The following is a 20,231-nucleotide window of genomic DNA, read 5'->3' as shown; positions in this document are numbered from 1 at the left end:
GTGGCACGCAAGCTCAGTAGTCGTGGCTTACGGGCTCTAGAGCGCAGGCTCAGTAGTTGTGGTGCACGGGTTTAGTTGCTCTGCGGCATGTGGGATCTTCCCGGACCAGGGCTGAAACCCGTGTCCCCTGCATTGGCAGGTGGATTCTTAACCACTGTGCCACCAGGGAAGTCCCAACAAACAACTTTTCACCTTTGCTTTTAATACAGATTCATAATAATCTCAATGGGGGTGGAGGGGGAGAGGTTGTTAGTGTTTTTTACAATGTAAAAACGCTTCTCACAAGAGCTTTCCAGTCCATGTTGTTGGTTGATTATACAAGCTCCAGCTAGCTTTGGTCTGTTCCCTCCAATCCAATGGCCAATCCTTTCATCCCAACCTATGCCTGCTGTGACCTCAGTTGCAGCGTTACATTACACCCAGAAAGATGTTTGTACAGTTTCTACACACACGGCAAATTTTACCTCAATTCTAACCAGTATATATAAGGGCCTTCTTTACACACACCCTCAAGTGAGAAGTCCCAATGCAGCAGCCAAAAGGACCAAGGTATGAAATAACTGAACGAGGTAAAAAGGAAAACCAAAGGGGAAGGTGAGTTCTGGAAGACGGCACTTCCACATTATACATTTGAGCTTTGGGTAGTGGCAACCTTTTATGAAAGTAAGCCACTGGGATAAAAAAAGAATATATATATATATATATAAAACTGAATCACTCTGCTGTACAGCAGTAATTAACACAACATTGTAAATCAACTATACTTCAATAAAAATAAAAAATAAAAAAAATTATTTAAAAATAATAAACTAAAAAAAAAAAGAAAGTAAACCAATGTGGCCCTTAGTGCTAAAACGCTGCATGATTAATTTTTGCCCGTTTTTCCTGATAGCAATCACTTCTACTCTGAATTTCAAATCTAGAAATTGTACCTCACACATATTCATTGAGCCCTGCTGCAACCTAAGCAATATGAATGTTCATCACTTACCATTAAATTTCCTTAAATTACAAAATTTTCACAAAGCCCACAAGAAAATAACAGTGACCCATAAAGTAACTATCTAATACCAAAAACTATTTATTTGGTACTTACATATTTTTCTCTTATATCAAAAACAAAATACTAATCACACTACTTTGTAGGAATACATAATCAATTGTAAATACCTATATCATAATGCTTATTAGCTGCATACAAGTCTACTGGATAGGTCTTGCATTTTACTTACTCTGAATTCTTCATTACTACCCAAACACTACAGGGAGCCATTGTTACACCTAATACATCCAGGATAGCTTTCTTAGAATAAATACAAAGATGTGAAACTACTAGGTCAAAGAAGTATATAGAAAAAAGTTAAAAGTAGTTTCATACCATCTGCTCAAAAATGCTCTTCACAAAGGCTGCAAAACTTTATACTCAATTAACAGTATAAAAGAGCCTGCTTCCTCAAACTCCAGTCTAAAAAAAACGCAAATTTAACCAATTAAAAATAAAAAGGATCTCTATTTGGTTTGATTTTTACTTCTTAGATCATTAGAGTAATCTTTTAAAAATACACTTACTGGGACTTCCCTGGTGGCGCAGTGATTAAGAATCCGCCTGCCAATGCAGGGGACATGGGTTCAAGCCCTGGTCCGGGAAGATCCCACATGCCGCGGAGCAACTAAGCCCGTGCGCCACAACTACCAAGCCTGCACTCTAGAGCCCGCAAGCCACAACTACTGAGCCCACATGCCACAGCTACTGAAGCTGGTGCGCCTAGAGCCCATGCTCCCCAACAAGAGAAGCCACTGCGATGAGAAGCCCGCGCACCACAACGAAGAGTAGCCCCTGCTCGCTGCAACTAAAGAAAGCCCGTGCACAGCAACGAAGAACCAACACAGCCAAAAATAAATATATAAATAAATTTTTAAAAAATAAAAATACACTTACTAATGTGGCAATGATAAAAAGACTATAAGAGGGAGTAGTAGAGCTGAAAACATCTTCATTTTGCAACCATCACAGTAAAGCCTATTTCAAACAAGAATCATCAACGAATGCTGATTCTAAAGGGGAAAGCTTGATGAGGAAGAGGTTATTTACACATGGTCTCAAGGTGTCTCCACAAAGATTATTTTTTAGTTGCTGGCAGAAACCTAGTAAACAATAAATTAGGGGAAATGGGAAAACCTAGACTCAGTGATCAAAATTAACATCCTCAGGGAGGGGCAGAGAGACATCATGTGACTCTACATATAGTACTCAGAAATACTCAATGTCAGTTAAACAGCATCCCTGAGATCTATAACATGAATCTAATCAGAAGGAAATATCAAAACACAAATTCAAATTGAACATTTTTTACAGTAATTGGCCTTCTTCAAAATTGCTATTATTTCAGAAGACCAAGAAAGGTTAAGAACAGTTCCAGATTAATGAAGACTAAAAAAGCATGTCAAGCAAAGGGGATGTGATGATGCTATACTGGAAAAAGGAAACGTGCTATAAAGGACATTACTGGAGTAACTGACATTACTGGAATAAATGAAAGTTCCACATTGACAAAACTGGAATATTAACTGTAGTGAAAGAACACTGTAACAATGATACATCTAAGAAATTTGATAGTGTAATTATGTTTGTATAAAGAAACATCTTTGTTCTAACTTTATAGCAAACCTAAAATCCCGTGGACAACAACACAGGATAAAACTAGGTGACAAGGTATCCCTTACAAACCTCAAAATACAAACAGGAAAAGAAAAAACAACAGATACAAGATCTGCATGGTAATAATTGTGGCAGAGGCCAGCACTGGGATGTTTGACTGGCCTAAGAACAGGAAAACCCCAAGTAGCCAAGAGGCATTTACTGGAAAGTAAGGTGGGCCAATTTGAGCACAGCACCTGGCACTATAGGGTTTTGACAACTCCAACAGCAAACTATGTGTGAGGATTGCAGAAAGGTTTAAATAGGCTGGGGTAGTTACCATCATAAACTACTGAAACTAACCAGCTAAGGTTCCCATCAAGAGAAAATACTGGGAGTAAAATCAAAACTGGGCCACATATATAGAAAAATCTAAAAAAGTCCACACTGGGGGAGGAGAACGAAGACAGGAAATCTCAGAAAGCAAGCCAACATAACTATACAGAAAAAGAGGAAACACTATGAAATTAGAAAAGTCACTTTGAACCATGTTGCCATGTAAAAGTCCAAGAAGACTCATTTCACATATAAATGAGCAATAGAAAATTAAAGGTCAAATCCCATACAAAGTTACTATAAGAGAAAAAGAATATAAGCAGGATAATACCCCCCAAAACCAATGACAGTACACCAAAAAAGGAGCCTAGGGAAAAAAGCAAAACTGCTATCTTCTGTTTCAAAATGCACTAAAAGACTGAGCATGAAGAAAACAATAAAGACATAAAGAATAACATTTTATGTCTAAGTTTTTCTAATTCAGAAGTGAAAATGAAGATTAAACTAGAAGGAACACAAAAATAAACTTAAAAGTTAATGCTACAAGAGAAATAAAAGGTGAAAGAGGAAAAAATAAGTAAAAAAGAAATTTAAAAGAGGAAAAAGAAAAGATAAAAGAATGGTAGAAAGAAAGTGTCAAATGTTGAATGTAGGCAAAAGACAACTCAACCTGAATCTGTGGAGAATACAAGTCTGAAGAAGACAAGGACAGAAAGGAAACAGTACAAATGTTTAAAGCTAAAATTCAAGAAAAATGTCTGGAAAGCAAATAGAATAATGTTCAAATTTGTGAAAGAAAACACACCATACTTACGAACATCAACCCATAACAACCCATACTGAGAACTTTTCTAAGTAAAATATCTGGACTCTAAAAAATATCCATCGTGCATGTAGGCAGAAATGACAAAAGACTTACAAGGGAAAGAAATCAGCGTGTCATTAAACTTGTCAAAAGCAGTGCTTTATGCAAAAAGAAAAGTAACATTTTAAGATACTCAAGTAAAGAAAATATGAGCCTAGCATTTACAGAGAACAAAACTGACTTTATGCTCAAATAGAAAGGGCATAAATTGTTACCAGCACAGAAGAAAACAGGAAAAAGGCTTATTCTCATGAGCCTTTCCTGAGGAATCAAGAACAGCATTGGCTTCAAACAACCAAAATGACTAGAGATAGTGACCTAAGTATTAATGGTGACTATTAAGCATATACTTGTTGTAGAAGTAAAACTAAATGATGTCTCAAATGGAGAAAGTATAGTATACACTGGGCACATGAACAGCGTATGTAGATACAGTGTAATATTTAAAGGGGGGTAGAGGGGGAGTCTTACTAGTTTCAGATGGAGCTTATCGGCTGATTCAGGTGCCATGGGTACCAAAGGCTACCCTGGAGCAGTGGGTGCACCAATCTGTCCTTCAGGCTGGCATTAGCAGCCACATCATTTTTTCACTTGAGGACCACCTCTATCAAGTAAAATATGCTTTGAAGGCTATTAATGGAGGCGGTCTTGTATTAAGGCTGTCACAGTGAAAAACCAAGTAGTAACCATCATAAAAGAAAGCAGATAACAAGTTACTGAATTCCAGCAGAGTGACTAACTTATTCTAGATAACCAAAAACGCTGTGTCATGAAATAATGGAATGACAGCTGACAATGGTTCCCAGGTACAGAGTCACATTATGAGACAGCAAACAGCAAAAACAAGGATGGCTATGAGATCCCTGTTTGTGTCAAAGAATTGTAGACACTTACTTCCCAGGTCCATACACAGAGTGCCTCTTGGTTGTTGAATAATTTTCACCAATACTAATAAAGACCAAGGCCCTCAGATGTGCAAGTGTGATCATCCTGCAAGTTACTACTATCAGTTTAAAAGCTACTACAAAAGGAGCTGAAGCAAATAAACGAAGCAGTTTCCTTGAAATTTCAAGTAGGCAGAAACTATTCAGTTAGACATTTGTTCTATCAACTGACTTCAAGATAAAGTTTAAAATCCTAAATTCAGAAAATTTTTACAGAATCGGAGACTGATACACATGTTGTTGCTCCAGCAAAGGGTGTAAACATTTATATCAGGACTCCCCTGGTGGCGCAGTGGTTAAGAGTTCGCCTGCCAATGCAGGGGACATGGGTTTGGGCCCTGGTCCGGGAAGATCCCACATGCCGCGGAGTAACTAAGCCCATGCGCCACAACTACTGAGCCTGTGCTCTAGAGCCTGCGAGCCACAACTACTAAGCCCACGTGCCTAGAGCCCATGCTCCGCAACAAGAGAAGCCACCGCAATGAGAAGCCTGCGCACCGCAACAAAGAGTAGCCCCCACTTGCCCCAACTAGAGAAAGCCCGCATGCAGCAATGAAGACCCAACGCAGCCAAAAAACTTAAATTAAAAAAATATGTATATATATAATTATACCATCCCCTGGTTCTGAAGAAACTAGTATTCTCAGTGTAGAAGTGATCAAAATGTAATATGAAAGAAGTGAAAATCCTGTAGTCCTGAATTTGAACTATCAGCATTACTAACTCATGAGGCATTTTACTTTTAACTGTCCACTGGAGAGACCTATAAACAATGACAAACCCAGTAACAATAAACATCAGTTACCAGATTGAGGTCTCTAAGTGCCATTTCCTACTAAAACATGCCAGGATTCCTTAGAGCAATGTCTGATCTAGGTACACAGCAGGAATTATACAAGATAAGTCTGGAATAACTCATCATACTAGTTTATGAGGAAACCATCAAAGATTACTAGAAAGTCAAAAAGCCCTCAGGAGCCAATTTGAAGAGACCTGGCCAAAGATAGGATAATTTCAACTTCAAAAAGGGTAATAACTAGAAATAACTGAAACCCTTCAAATGTTTAAATTCATAGGTTCATAATAATATTTTTAATACTAATTATTCACCTTTGGAGGATGATAGGTAACCAAGTAATTACTTTAAAAACCTATAAATAGGGGCTTCCCTGGTGGCACAGTTGAGAGTTCGCCTGCCAATGCAGGAGACACAGGTTCGTGCCCCGGTCTGGGAAGATCCCACATGCCGCGGAGCGGCTGGGCCCGTGAGCCATGGCCGCTGAGCCTGCGCGTCCAGAGCCTGTGCTCTGCAACAGGAGAGGCCACAGCAGTGAGAGGCCCACGTATGGAAAAAAAAAAACCTATAAATATATTCTTCAAATGTGCAATGGTCATGAAAAACAAGGAAAGACTGAAAAACTGTTGCAGATCAGAAGAGACTAAGGAGACATGAAAACAAATCCTGGAACAGAAAAGAGAACTTGGGACTTCCTTGGTGGTCCAGTGGTTAAGAATCTGCCTTCCAATGCAGGGGACACGGGTTCGATCCCTGGTCGGGGAACTAAGATCCCACATGCCATAGGGCAAGTAAGCCCACGCGCCACAACTACTGAGCTCAGGCGCCTCAACTAGAGAGCCTGCATGCTGCAAACTACAGAGCCCATGCACTCTGGAGACTACACACCTCAACTAGAGAAAACCCGCAAGCCACAACTAGAGAGAAGCCCACACGCCACATTGAAGAACCCGCATGCTGCAACAAAAGATCCAACACAACCAAACATAAATAAATTTTTTTAAAAAAATGTTGTAATACAAGAAAAACAAAGAAGGAACATGGAACAGAGATTTGTGTGTGGTCTGCAGAGCATAAAATACTTGCCATCTGACCCTTTTTGGGAAAAGTTTTCCAACATTTGATATAAAATGTTAGCATTAAGGGAAGATTGGTACATGTTGTAGAGACCTCTGTATCATTTTCCAACTTTTCGGCAAATCTTCCAAAACACTGATTCCAAAACAGTTTTTTAAAGAAAGAAATTATAGAAACTACAGTAGAAATAAATGAAATAAAGAAGAGAAAAATCAACAAAATTGACAAACCTTTTAGCTAGAACAACCAAGAAAAGAGAGAGAAGCCTCAAGTTATTAAAATTAGGAATGAAATAGGGAACATCACTACAAACTTTAGAGGAATAAAAAGGATTATAAGAAAATAACCATGAACAAGTGTATGCCATCAAGCTGGATAACCTAGACAAAAATCAACAATTTTGTCTAAAAAGGCAAATTCCTAAAAAGACACAAACTACTGAAACTGACTCAAGAAGAACTGAAAATCTGTTAACAAGTGACTGAATTCGTCATCAAAGGAGTTCCCAGAAAGAAAAACCCAGGCCCAGACGGCTTCACTGGTAAATTCTACTGAACAACGAAAGAACATCAATCACCAATTTTTCACAAACTTTCCCGAAAAAATAGAGAAGGGAACATTTTCTAACTCATTCTATGTGGCCAGTATTACCCTGATACCAAAAGCAAAGACATCACAAGGAAAGACAACTAGAGAAAAATATCCCCCCACAAAATCCTAGCAAACCTTACCATACCAGCAACTTACCAATATGTACCATGACCAAGTTAAGTTTATCCTAAGAATGCAAGGTTGTTTAACATTTTAACGTAATACACATATTAATAGAATAACAGACAAATCCCACATGATTATTTCAGTAGACACAGAAAAAGAATGTGATAAGATCCAATACCCTTTTAGGATAAACAAACAAAAAAACCCCAACAAATCAGAAATAGAAGGGAACTTCCTCAACCTAATAAAGTCAACTTAAAAAACCTACAATTTAACATTCTACTTAACGGTGAAAGACAACTGAAAGCTTTCCTCCTAAGATCAAGAACAAAATAAGGATGTCTGTTCCAGCCATTTGTACTGAAGAGTCTAATCAATGCAATTAGACAGGGAAAGTCCTTAGGCAATTAAGCAAGGAAAGTAGAATATATGAACTAAATTCTTACAGCTTTAAAATATTAGTACACACAGACACACACTCTGGCTCTCAGAAAAATGCCAAAACTTGAGAAAAACACATTAAAAGTATTATACAGGATAGGGCCAACAGCAATTTGGTAAATAACCATCATGAAACTATTCATCCATGAAGCATTCATTACCTTTCTATAAAATCAAAAAGTTTCTATTATAAAATTTATTAAATCATAAAGTAGAGCTTCTGTTTTATCGCTAGAAAGATCTTAAGAGGTAGTAATACAGTTCAACTCCATACTGTACCCCTAAGTAATTTACTCACGCTTTATGCTGGGTGTTACTGGCACAAACCTCCTAACTACCAGAGGTGTGTAGTATCCAGTGTATCAATCATGCTGCCTCCCAACAAGGCAAGAAGCTATTTGAACAGTCTAAGAATGCAGTCATGACAGTCTAGGCCACAAGAAGGAAGGAATGTAAAAGGAGATGTTTCTTCTGTCACTTTACATTTGAAGACTGAGAAGAGTGACTACAACATGCACAAGAACTGGGAGAACCCAGTCTGCATTAGTCACAGGAAATCTTCGAGAATCAAATGAAAAGAGGCACAGAGAAAGATGGAAATGAGACTTCCGAGCAAGGTGGAAAGCAGTCAACGGTACATTAAGAAAATCACCAGAACTCTAAAGCAGGTGTCTGTACCAAGAAAATAAAATAAGGGACTTCCCCAGTGGTCCAGTAGGTAAGACTCTGAGCTCCCCATGTAGGGGGCCTGAATTTGATCCCTGGTCAGGGAACTAGATCCCACATGCTGCAACTAAGAGTTCGCATGCCGCAACTAGAGCCGGCATGCCGTAACTAAAGATCACTCATGCTACAACTCAGACCCAGCAAGCCAAAATTAATAAACAAATAATTAATAAATAAATATAAAATAAAAATTATGTTTTTGAAAAATAAAATGAGCAGAACTTTCTGGGATGAGGGTGATGTTCTCTATCTTGATAGGAGACTGGGTTACACAAGTATATGCATCCTACAAAAAATGATCTGATACACTTAAAATGTCTGTATATAAATTTCACATATTAAAAAAAGAGAAACCTAGATAAATATTAAACTCTAGTTAATGATATATAAGCTAAAGTGTTCAAGGGTAAAGTATATTGATGTCTTCACTTTGAAACGCATCAAAAAAAAAATAAGATAGCATGATGGATAGCTAGTCAGATGTGGTAAAACAAATGCAGCAAAAAAGGTAATTGTGAGTGTATGGGTGTTTGCTGTACAACTCTTTCAGCTTCTCGTTATATTTGAACATTTTCATAATAAAATGTTAGGGGGGAAAAATTTCAGCAGATCAAAAAAAAAAAGGTCTGGAAAAAGGTCAAAAAGAAAGGGCAAGGGACTTCCCTGGTGGCGCAGTGCTTAAGAATCCGCCTGCCAATGCAGAGGACACAGGTTCGATCCCTGGTCCAGGAAGATCCCACATGCCGTGGAGCAGCTAAGCCCATGCACCACAACTACTGAGCCTGCACTCTAAAGCCCGCGAGCCACAACTACTGAGCCCATGTGCCACAACTACTGAAGCCCACGCACGTAGAGCCTGTGCTCCGCAACAAGAGAAGCCACAGCAATAAGAAGCCCGCGCACAGCAACAAAGAGTAGCCCCCGCTCGCTGCAACTAGAGAAAGACCGTGTGCAGCAACGAAGACCCAACGAAGAAGGAAGGGAGGGAGGGAGGGAGGGAGGGAGGGAGGGAGGGAGAAGCAAAGGAAAAGAAGGAGAAAACACAGATGTTAAACAGGAGCTAAAATAAAAAATATAAACGAAGACAGAGAAAGACAAGTATTATATGATATCACTTATATATGGAATCTAAAAAATAATACCGGACTTCCCTGGTGGTCCAGCTGTTAAGACTCCACACTTCCACTGCAGGAGATGTGGGTTCAATCCCTGATCAGGGAAGTTCCGCATGCCACGCAGTGCAGCAATCAATCAATAAATCAGTCAATCAACCAGTAAAATAAAAAATAATAGCAATGAATCGATATACCAAACAGAAACGGACTCACAGACATAGAAAACAAACTTATAGTTACCAAAGGGGAAAGAAAGCAGAGGAGGGATAAATTAGAGGAGTACGGGATTAACAGATACAAACTACTTTACAGAAAATAGTTAAGCAACAAGGATTTACTGCAAGAAAAAGGGAACTGTATTTGATATAATAACCTATAATGGACAATAATCTGAAAAATATATATATATATATAAAACTGAATCACTCTGCTGTACACCTGAAACTAACAATGTGTAAATCAACTATACTTCAATTAAAAAAAATACACACACACACACACACACACACACACATAATAAATGGGAAAAACTCCAAGAAAGTGAACTGCAAACCAGGTGTAGAAATTCACTCACTCACTGTATGATGTTTATTAGCAGAATGTGCCTGGTTCAAGACTTCTCACACAGAAAATACAGCATATAGAAATTTCACAGAGTATAAGATACACCAAAGCCAGGGACTCTGGCTGTAATATCTTTCTGAAAAGGGATGTAGGATCAATTAAAAGTAATAGGGCAAAGGGGAAGATAACAATAATAGCTCTAAAGGCAGCAATATTTAAACTTAAAAACTGCCAGAGAATTCCCTGTGCTTCCTAAATGTATACAAATTACAGAAACAAAGAAAGCTCCCCCGTTCTATTATCTTATAAAATATTAATACGAAAAACATTCAAGTTGACAAGACTTCCAGTAAAGATTATAAGCAGAATAGTTATTACCAACAGCATTTTGCTGTAGACAACAGTCTAGGGCTTCTACATATTTTCATTTTATTTTTTTAACATCTTTATTGGAGTATAATTGCTTTACAATAGTGTGTTAGTTTCTGCTTTATAACAAAGTGAATCAGCTATACATAAACATACATCCCCATATCTCCTCCCTCTTGTGTCTCCCTCCCACCCTCCCTATCCCACCACTCTAGGTGGTCACAAAGCACAGAGCTGATCTCTCTGTGCTATGCGGCTGCTTCTGTTGTGCCCACACATTTCTAACCATGAAGTCACTATTCATTACCATATGTAAGGTAAATACCAATTACTAATTTATGCAGACTTAGCTTTTTCAGCTTAAATACTGTGATTCTTTGCACTTCTCTTCAGTGATATCATGTTTTATTCCTAAGAGATTACAGACCACCTAGACATAACTTCTGAAAGCACAGCTGATGCACTTGACAGTGGTTTAACAAATACAGTATTGCAATACTAGCATAGCACAGTGATGAAGTATAACACGTTTTAAATCAGAACTTTAAATATTTTTTTCCTTTGCTGACTGACCTAGTCCAGAGAAAATTACTTTAAATATTCGAAAACCAAAGCACCAAACAAATTAGAGTATGATAGGCAAGTTGTCAGACTGAGCTCTAGAATGTGTCAAGAGATCTGTACAGTTTGTGAAATCAGAGGAAAAAGCAGAATCAAGGGGTAAGTTAACAAGGTTACACACCCTCCCCTACAACAAACATTAGTGACATTTACCATACAACCGTCAAGTGGAAAAAAACTCTTGCCAAGAAAAATAGCATTACTAACTCTCTTTCTCTGGATCTCTCTTTCATTCACTTGGCTCATAAGGAGCTAAAGCTACTTTCACAATGAAGAATGTGTTCATTGCTTTTCTAGTGGAGCCAAATGTTTTGTGCTGGATCTGTCACCCAGTAAATTTGGAAAATATAATGAAGTAGGATTTTTTGTTTTTAATCATCCTTATGCCCACCATCCAAAGATAAGCATTATTAATATAGCCTACTAGTCTTTTTTCTTAAATGTTTTAACAGTTGTGCTATAATATTGGGTCCTTTCAATAACCGGGCCTTTTCCATCAAAATTTCAAATATTATAATCACTTCATAACTTATGTGGAATATACAATAAAAGCTACCACTTCCTGAACACAACTTATGCAATTTCTAATTCCTTCCAAACATCCTGCAAAGTAAATATTGTGAGAATAATAACGGGAAACCTTGCTAAAATGGAATCAGGAGGCCAGAAGGGGAAGCTCTCATGCAGTACCACTAGAGGTCAATTACAGGAAAAAGTATCATGGCAGGCCCCAATGGGAAAAGATGTACACTGCATCCCTACAAGAAATCAACTACTCCAGCAACTCAGCTAATGAGAAAACCTTATTACCCTGAACCTCACTTTTCTCTAATGGACTTGCTCCAAACAACCCCTCCCAACTTCCTCTTCCTCTATAAAATAAGGTTCCTCTGTTTCTGGGACTCGCCTATGGTTGTTTTTTTTTTTTTTTCTATTTCTTTGGCTGTGTCGGGTCTTACTTGTGGCACGCTGGATCTTCGTTGAGGCATGCGGGATCTTTCACTGCGGCGCGTGGGCTCTTCGTTGCGGTGCGCGGGCTTCTCTCTAGTTACGGCATGCGGGTTTTCTCTTCTCTGGTTGTGGCGCAGGCTCCAGAGCACGTGGGCTCTGTAGTTTGCGGCACGCAGGCTCAGTAGTTGTGGCGCGCGGGCTCAGTTGCCCCGCGGCATGTAGGATCTTAGTTCCCCGATCAGGGATCAAACCCGCATCCCCTGCATAGGAAGGCAGATTTTCTACCACTGGACCACCAGGGAAGTCCCTTGCCTATGGTTTTTGCCGTGGCTTGCTTGTTCTGAATTGCAATTCTCTGCTATTCCCAAATAAGCCCATTTTTGCTCATAAAATAACTTTTATTTTTAAGTTCAATATTACCATACTTCATTTTACATTTTTAAAAACCGGAGTTTTTTATCTCCCCACATGATGCTATATAATCAAATGACAAAATTGATTACGAGTTTATAAGACAAACCTATGTCCTATACGTCATAATATGATGCATTAAGGACAGATCATCAGGACTTCCCTGGTGGCGCAGTGGTTAAGAATCCGCCTGCCAATGCAGGGGACATGGGTTCGAGCCCTAGTCTGGGAAGATCCCACATGCCACGGAGCAACTAAGCCCGTGCACCAAAACTACTGAGCCAGCACGCCCTACAGCCCGTGCTCCACAACAAGAGAAGCCACCACAATGACAAGCCCACGCACCACAACGAAGAGTAGCCCCCGCTTGCTGCAACTAGAGAGAAGTTCGCACACAGCAACGAAGACCCAACGCAGCCAAAATTAAATTAATTTTAAAAAAAGATCATCATTTCTCATCATTTCTGTGGTATTTCTACCAAAAATGCATAACCCCCCTCTCATCATGAGAAAATATCACACAAACTGAAATTGGTAGACATTCTACAAAATAAATGGCCTATATTCTTCAAATACATCAACGTCATGAAACAGAGACCACATTAAAAGAGACTAAAAAAGGGACTTCCCTGGTGGCGCAGTGCTTAAGAATCCACCTGCCAATGCAGGGGACACAGGTTCGAGCCCTGGTCCAGGAAGATCCCACATGCAGCGGAGCAACTAAGTCCATGAGCCACAACTACTGAGCCCGCGATCTAGAGCCCGCGTGCCACAACTACTGAAGCCCGTGCGCCTAGAGCCCGTGCTCCGCAACAAGAGAAGCCACCGCAATGAGAAGCCCGCACACCGCAACAAAGCGTAGCCCCCGCTTGCTGCAACTAAAGAAAGCCCACGAAGTGTAGCCCCCACTCCCTGCAACTACAGTAAGCCCACGCACAGCAACAAAGACCCAACACAGCCAAATAAATAAAATAAATATATAAATAAATTTATTTTAAAAAAACAGACTAAAAAGAATTGACACCTGAATACAATGTATGATCAAGGACTTAATTAGCTAAAAACGACACTATTGGGACAATCCGGAAAATATGAATACAATGTACAGGTTATATTAGATGAGTTGATATCCTGATTTTTGATAACTGTACTGTGATTACGTAAAATAAGATCCTCTTTTTTAAAAAATATACACACTAAAGTATTTAGGGGTAAAGATGCACCATATCTACAACTTATTCTCCAAAGGTTCAGGGGAAAAGCTGTGTGTAGTTTCTCCTTTGTAGAAGGAGAGAGAAAAGGATAAATTAGTAAACATGGTAAATATGTAAAATCTGGGGGGATATGGAAGAAGGATATTCGAGAATTATGTATACTACTCTTGAAACTTTTCTCTAACTCTCCAAGCATTTTTTTTTTAAACTGAGGTTCAAAGAGACTTAAGTAATACATCTAATTGGTAAAGTGGTAAACTTAGGTCCCAAACCCAGGTTTATTCAGATTGAAAAGAGCTCAGCGGTTTTTCTCTTACATCCTGCTGCCTCCATAGGGTATGGCAGTACACCTCTACCATTACACATTTAGAATTGGGCGATAAGCATCCTGTGGAATGAAGCGCACACACCCCACCCCCAATTTCAGGTTACTTCCTTAGGAAGTACTTCCCAGAATGGGGTTAATGGATAAATGAACATGGACAATTTTACTAATACTCCTTTGAGAAATTCTCACAAAACTTTTTTTTTTAACAAGGAAAATCAGAAATCTAAGGGTCTAGGAATCCTTCTCAAAGCTCAGTGGGCAGCTTTTTTCTTCTAATTATATAAAATGAGCCATCCCCAAAGGGCCAATGGAAAAACGATTAGGGACAACACTTGGCAGGAAGGGAGTCCTCCTTCCTCCATTCCGGAGACTTTGATTCTCTGGAAATCATTCCAAGGATTTTATTTGGGTGGAAGATGGAGACAGTTTACATTCCCAACAATTCACTTTTAATATTTAATCTTTACTGATTTGATAAACAAAATAAAATATTTTAATTTATATTTGACTGTAGCAGGATTGTACCTATGATTACTCATAACTTGTATTTAGGCTATTCATGAAACAAACATTTTCTTAAGCATTCATCTATACAGAGAAGGCCTACTCCATACAGAAAGTCCAAATTTTTCCCACAATAGCCAGTCTTTCTCGGTCAGTTGTGAATAAATACCTACCAGGGTAAGTGTATTTAGGAGCAAACACTAAATAAAAGATGTTTGCTGATAGCAGCAAAATACAAGGCTAACCTTATACTGGAAGATATGATGCAACCACTGAGTTGACTCCATCTCCTATGTCCCTTAACATCAACAGGGAACTTGTTAAAGAAAAGTACCTGTAGGGCTTCCCTGGTGGCGCAGTGGTTGAGAGTCCGCCTGCCGATGCAGAGGACATGGGTTCGTGCCCCGGTCCAGGAAGATCCCACATGCCGCGGAGCGGCTGGGCCCGTGAGCCACGGCCGCTGGGCCTGCGCGTCCGGAGCCTGTGCTCCGCAACGGGATAGGCCACAACAGTGAGAGGCCCGCGTACCGCAAAAAAAAAAAAAAGTACCTGTAATTAGCTGTCAAAGTACAGTCAAAACATCAATCTGAAATTATGATAGACTGCATAAGGTTTATTTACTTACTTCCATACTGTCTCTGAAAAAATGTTGGCCAATCTAATCAACAACATGTATAAAATGCTCAATTCTGTACCATGTACTGTGCTTAGCTAGCATTTTACTTGGATTATCTCACTTCATTTAAAATAATACAAATTGAGAAGGAAGGACTATTTAACACTAAATATTTTACACAAATGGATCTTGTTCATTAAAAGCCTTTCTAAGGGACTACCCTGGTGGCGCAGTGGTTGCGAACCTGCTGCCAATGCAGGGGACACGGGTTCGAGCCCTGGTCCGGGAAGATCCCATATGCCGCGGAGCAACTAAGCCTGTGCGCCACAACTACTGAGTCCGTGTGCTACAACTACTGAAACCCGTGTGCCTATAGCCTGTGCTCCACGACAAGAGAAGCCACCACAATGAGAAGCCCGCACACCACAAAGAAGAGTAGCCCCCACTCACCACAACTAGAGAAAACCCACGCACAGCAACGAAGACCCAACACAGCCAAAAATTAATTAATTAATTAATTAATTTAAAAAAAAAAAAAAAGCCTTTCTAAGATTAAAGCACTCTTCCTAGGGGGCTTCCCTGGTGGCACAGTGGTTGAGAGTCTGCCTGTCGATGCAGGGGACACGGGTTCGTGCCCCGGTCCGGGAATATCCCACATGCCGCGGAGTGGCTGGGCCCTTGAGCCATGGCCGCTGAGCCTGCGCGTCCGGAGCCTCTGCTCCGCAACGGGAGAGTCCACAACAGTGAGAGGCCCGCGTACCACAAAAAAAAAAAAGAAAAAAAGCACTCTTCCTAGGTAACAATGCATGAAAGAAAACGAAGGTTTTGTTTGTTTGTTTTTTTGGCCACACCATGCAGCATGTGGGATTTTAGTTCCCGGAACAGGTATCGAACCCGCACCCCCTGCAGTGGAAGTGCAGAGTCTTAACCACTAGACCACCAAGGAAGTCCCAGAAAAGGCAGCTTTTTAAAACTGTATAATTCAGGGACTTCCCAGGTGGTGCAGTGGTTAAGAATCCGCCTGCCAATTCAGGGGACATGGGTTCGAGCCCTGGTCAGGGAAGATCCCACATGCTGCGGAGCAACTAAGCCCGTGTGCCACAACTACTGAGCCTGTGCTCTAGAGCCTGCGAGCCACAATTACTGAGCCTGCAAGCTGCAACTACTAAAGCCCACGTGCCTAGAGCCCTTGCTCTGCAACAGGAGAAGCCACTGCAATGAGAAGCCCGTGCACTGCAACAAAGAGTAGCCCCCCCCTCGCCACAACTAGAGAAAGCCCGCGCGCAGCAACGAAGACCAAACGCAGCCAAAAATAAATAAATATTTTTAAAAACTTGTATGATTCAGATATTTCTCTACTTCAGAGTATTACTTCTCCATATACTTGGGATTTTCGCATTACATTCCAGGGACACACCTAGATTAATAATAAAGAAAAGAAGGGACTTCTCTGGTGGTCCAGTGGTTAAGACTCCACGCTCCCAATGCAGGGGGGCCTGGGTTCGACCTCTGGTCCGGAACTAGATCCTGCATGCCGCAACTAAGAGCCAGCTAGCCACAACTAAGACCAGGTGCAGCCAAATAATTTTTTTTAATAATAATAATAATAAAGAAAAGGAGATGGCCTAGGTGCTAACAGGTAGGAGGAAAAAGTTCAGGATTAAATAGTTAAGAAACAACGTCCCACGTTACCTGAATCAGTATCTACTCTTTTCTATTATATACTACCTACCTTTTAAAAACAAGTTTCAAAATCCCAGGTTTCCTAAAAAAGAAAACATTAAAGTACATGTGCCCCCTTAATTTCTGTAATTTTAAACAAAGCAAACAAGAGTTCCACAAAAACTTACCTGTACCACTTGTTTCTGTAGTTGTGTTGCCTGTGTCGCTGAAATCTGTGGCTTTTCCCGAGCACCTCTGGACCGGTCACTGCTCACCGAAGTCATCATATACAGTATATACAAAATAATGTATGCACAAAATAGAAAATCTGAAAGAAAGCAGACACAGTAAGCAAAACTTCCAGATTATAGAAAACGACACGGATAAAATTCAGGGATAAGGAAGAAATGTGAGATAAAACATAAAGGTTCTCTAGAATGCAAATTCTCAAGAAACAAACCATTAGGATTTTAGATTTTCCTGGTAGCTCTTAAGCCAATTTATTAAAGCAGTCTAAACGCCTATGGTTTATGATTATACCAATTTTAAACAAAAATATCAAATATCACCAATTTTAACCAGCAATTATTTTACCACTATATAACCAGCCCTCTGCATCCACAGATTCAACCAACCACGCAAAATATTAGAAAAAATTTTTTTCAGAAAGTTTCAAAAAGCAAAACTTTGAGTCTGCCACACTATCGCAACTATTTACATAGCATTTACATTATATTAGGTATTATAAGTAATCTAGAGATGATTTCCCATTTTTTAAATTTATTTATTTATTTATTTTTGGCTGCATTGGGTCTTCGTTGCTTTCCCTAGCTGTGGTGCACGGGCTTCTCACCGCAGTGGCTTCTCTTGTTGTGGAGCACGGGCTCTAGGTGCGCAGGCTTCAGTAGTTGTGGCACACAGGCTCAGTAGTTGTGGCTCGTGGGCTCTAGAGCGCAGGCTCAGTAGTTGTGGCGCACAAGCTTACCTGCTCCACAGCATGTGGGATCTTCCCGGAAGAGGAATCAAACCTGTGACCCCTTCATTGGCAGGCGGATTCTTAACTACTGCCACCAGGGAAGTCCTAGAGATGATCTAAAGTATACAGGAGGGTGTGTATAGGTTATATTCAAGAAATATCATGCCATTTCTTTTTTTTTGGCCACGCCATGTGGCATGCGGAATCTTCGTTCCCCATCAGAGATAGAACCCGTGTCCCATGCAATGGAAGCACAGAGTCTTAACCACTGGACCACCAGGGATGTCCCTATTATGCCATTTCTATAAGGGACATGAGCATCCACAAATTTTGGTATCTGAGGGAGGTCCTAGAACCAATCCTGTGCAGATACCAAGGACCAAGTGTATGTAGTTACTACTACATCAGCGGTCCCCAACCTTTTTGGCACCAGGGACCGTTTTCCTGGAAGACAATTTTTCCACGGATGGTGGCTGGTGGGCGGGTGTGTTGATGGGATGGTTTTGGGATGATTCAAGCGCATTACATTTATTGGGCACTTTATTTCTACTATTATTACACTGTAATATATAATGAAATAACTACACAACTCACCATAATGCAGAATCAGTGGGAGCCCTGAGCTTGTTTTCACTTGCCACTCACACACAGGGTTTTGAGAGGAGTCTGCAGGCAATTGATTTATTATGGTCTCTGCAGTCAAACCTCTGCTGAAGATAATCTGTATTTGCAGCTGCTCCCCAGTGCTAGCATCACCGCCTCAGCTCAACCTCAGATCATCAGGCATTAGATTCTCATAAGGAGCGAGCAACCTAGATCCCTCGCATGCACAGTGCACAGTAGGGTTTGAGCTCCTTTGAGAAGCTAATGCTGCCGCTGATCTGACAGGAGGCGGAGCTCAAGCAGTAATGCAAGTGATGGGGAACGGCTGTAAATACAGATGAAGCTTCGCTCACTTACTCGCTGCTCACCTCTTGCTGTGCAACCCAGTTCCTAACAGGCCACGGACCAGTACCAGTCTGTGGCCTGGGGGTTGGGGAACCCCGTACTACATGTAGTTTTATCTGCCTCTCCCCATTTGCAGTTAGTATTTGAACCCAAAGGTGACGTTATGTCCAGCCTGGATTTTACCGGCAATAATGTAATTCAAAATGTGATGTCTAGGGGACTTCCCTGGTGGCCCAGTGGTTAAGAATCCACCTTCCAATGCAGGGGACGCAGGTTCGATCTCTGCTCAGGGAACTGAGATCCCACAGGCTGTGGGGCAACTAAGCCTGTGTGCCGCAACGAAATATCCCATGTGCCTCAAATAAGACCCAATGCAGCCAAAAATAAATAAATAAATAAAAATTTTTTTTAAAGAATGTGATGTCTAGGAGCAAGTTATACCTTAAGGCAAAAACCACTTATAAACAATAAACCTTCTAAACAGACAAAAATGACTGTAATTTTCCTTTATTTACTCAACACTTATTGAAGAGCTACTAAGTGCCAAGCATACAACTAAATATAATATGCCATCAAAACACGATTATAACAACAAAATACACTTCACACCCAGTAGGATAGCTATTATGATAAAAAATTCAAAATAGAAAATACGTTTTGGAGAAGATGCAGAGAAATTGGAATCCTTGAATACCACTGGTAGGAATGTAAAATGGTGCAGCCACTACGGAAAACCAGTATGGCAGGTCCTCAAGAAAAAAAAACCAAAAGTAGAATTACCGTCGATTCAGTAATTCCACTTCTGGGTATACACCAAAAAAAATTAAAAGTAGGGTCTCAAAGAGATAGTTGTACACCCATGTTCATAGCAGTATTAATCACAGTAGCTAAAAAGTAGAAGCAACCCAAGTTTCTATCTATAGATAAAAGGATAAGCATATATGGTGTATACACATACAATGGAATGTTATTTAGCCTTAAAAAGGGAGGAATTTCTGATGCATGCAACAAACATGGATGAACCTTGAGGACATTATACGAAATAAAATAAGCCAGGCACAAAAGGACAAATACCCTATGACTCTACTTATATGAGTTACTTGGAATAGTCAATTTCACAGGCAAAGTTGAGTAGTGGTTACCAGAGGCTGGGAGCATGCGGAAATGGGGAGTTACTGTTTACTGGGTATGGAGTTTCCATTGAGGAAGAAACAAAAACTTCTGAAGATGGATGGTCACAAAACCAAGTGAATGTACGTAATGCCACAAAAAAGTACACTTTAAAAATGGTTAGGGACTTCCCTGGTGGTTAAGAATCCGCCTGCCAATGCAGGGGACAAGGGTTCAAGCCCTGGTCCGGGAAGATCCCACATGCCGCGGAGCAACTAAGCCCGTGTGCCACAACTACTGAG

General features: G+C 40.2%; 1 protein-coding gene across 10 annotated transcripts in view; it reads right to left on the bottom strand.

Annotated features, from left to right (window-relative positions):
- UBAP2 (ubiquitin associated protein 2) overlaps window positions 1-20,231 on the bottom strand; it is a 116,868-nt gene that overhangs the window by 71,499 nt on the left and 25,138 nt on the right. For 6 of the 10 annotated variants that reach the window (XM_089912503.1, XM_089912504.1, XM_022551656.3 and 3 more), the window contains exon 3: window positions 17,084-17,223. In XM_089912503.1, the coding sequence (XP_089768629.1) occupies window positions 17,084-17,182 (99 nt within the window). In that variant the 5' untranslated portion in view covers window positions 17,183-17,223. Of the gene's footprint in view, window positions 1-14,951; window positions 15,174-17,083; window positions 17,224-20,231 lie in introns of those variants that run through there. The other 4 variants (XM_089912500.1, XM_089912502.1, XM_089912505.1 and 1 more) reach the window with 2 other exon arrangements.

The sequence above is a fragment of the Delphinapterus leucas genome, chromosome 6, assembly GCF_059928025.1.
Source record: "Delphinapterus leucas isolate spDelLeu-1000000601 "Yukka" chromosome 6, BTC_Dleu_Yukka2, whole genome shotgun sequence".
NCBI classification, from domain to species: domain Eukaryota; kingdom Metazoa; phylum Chordata; class Mammalia; order Artiodactyla; family Monodontidae; genus Delphinapterus; species Delphinapterus leucas.
This window is presented reverse-complemented; position numbering and strand designations above follow the sequence as displayed.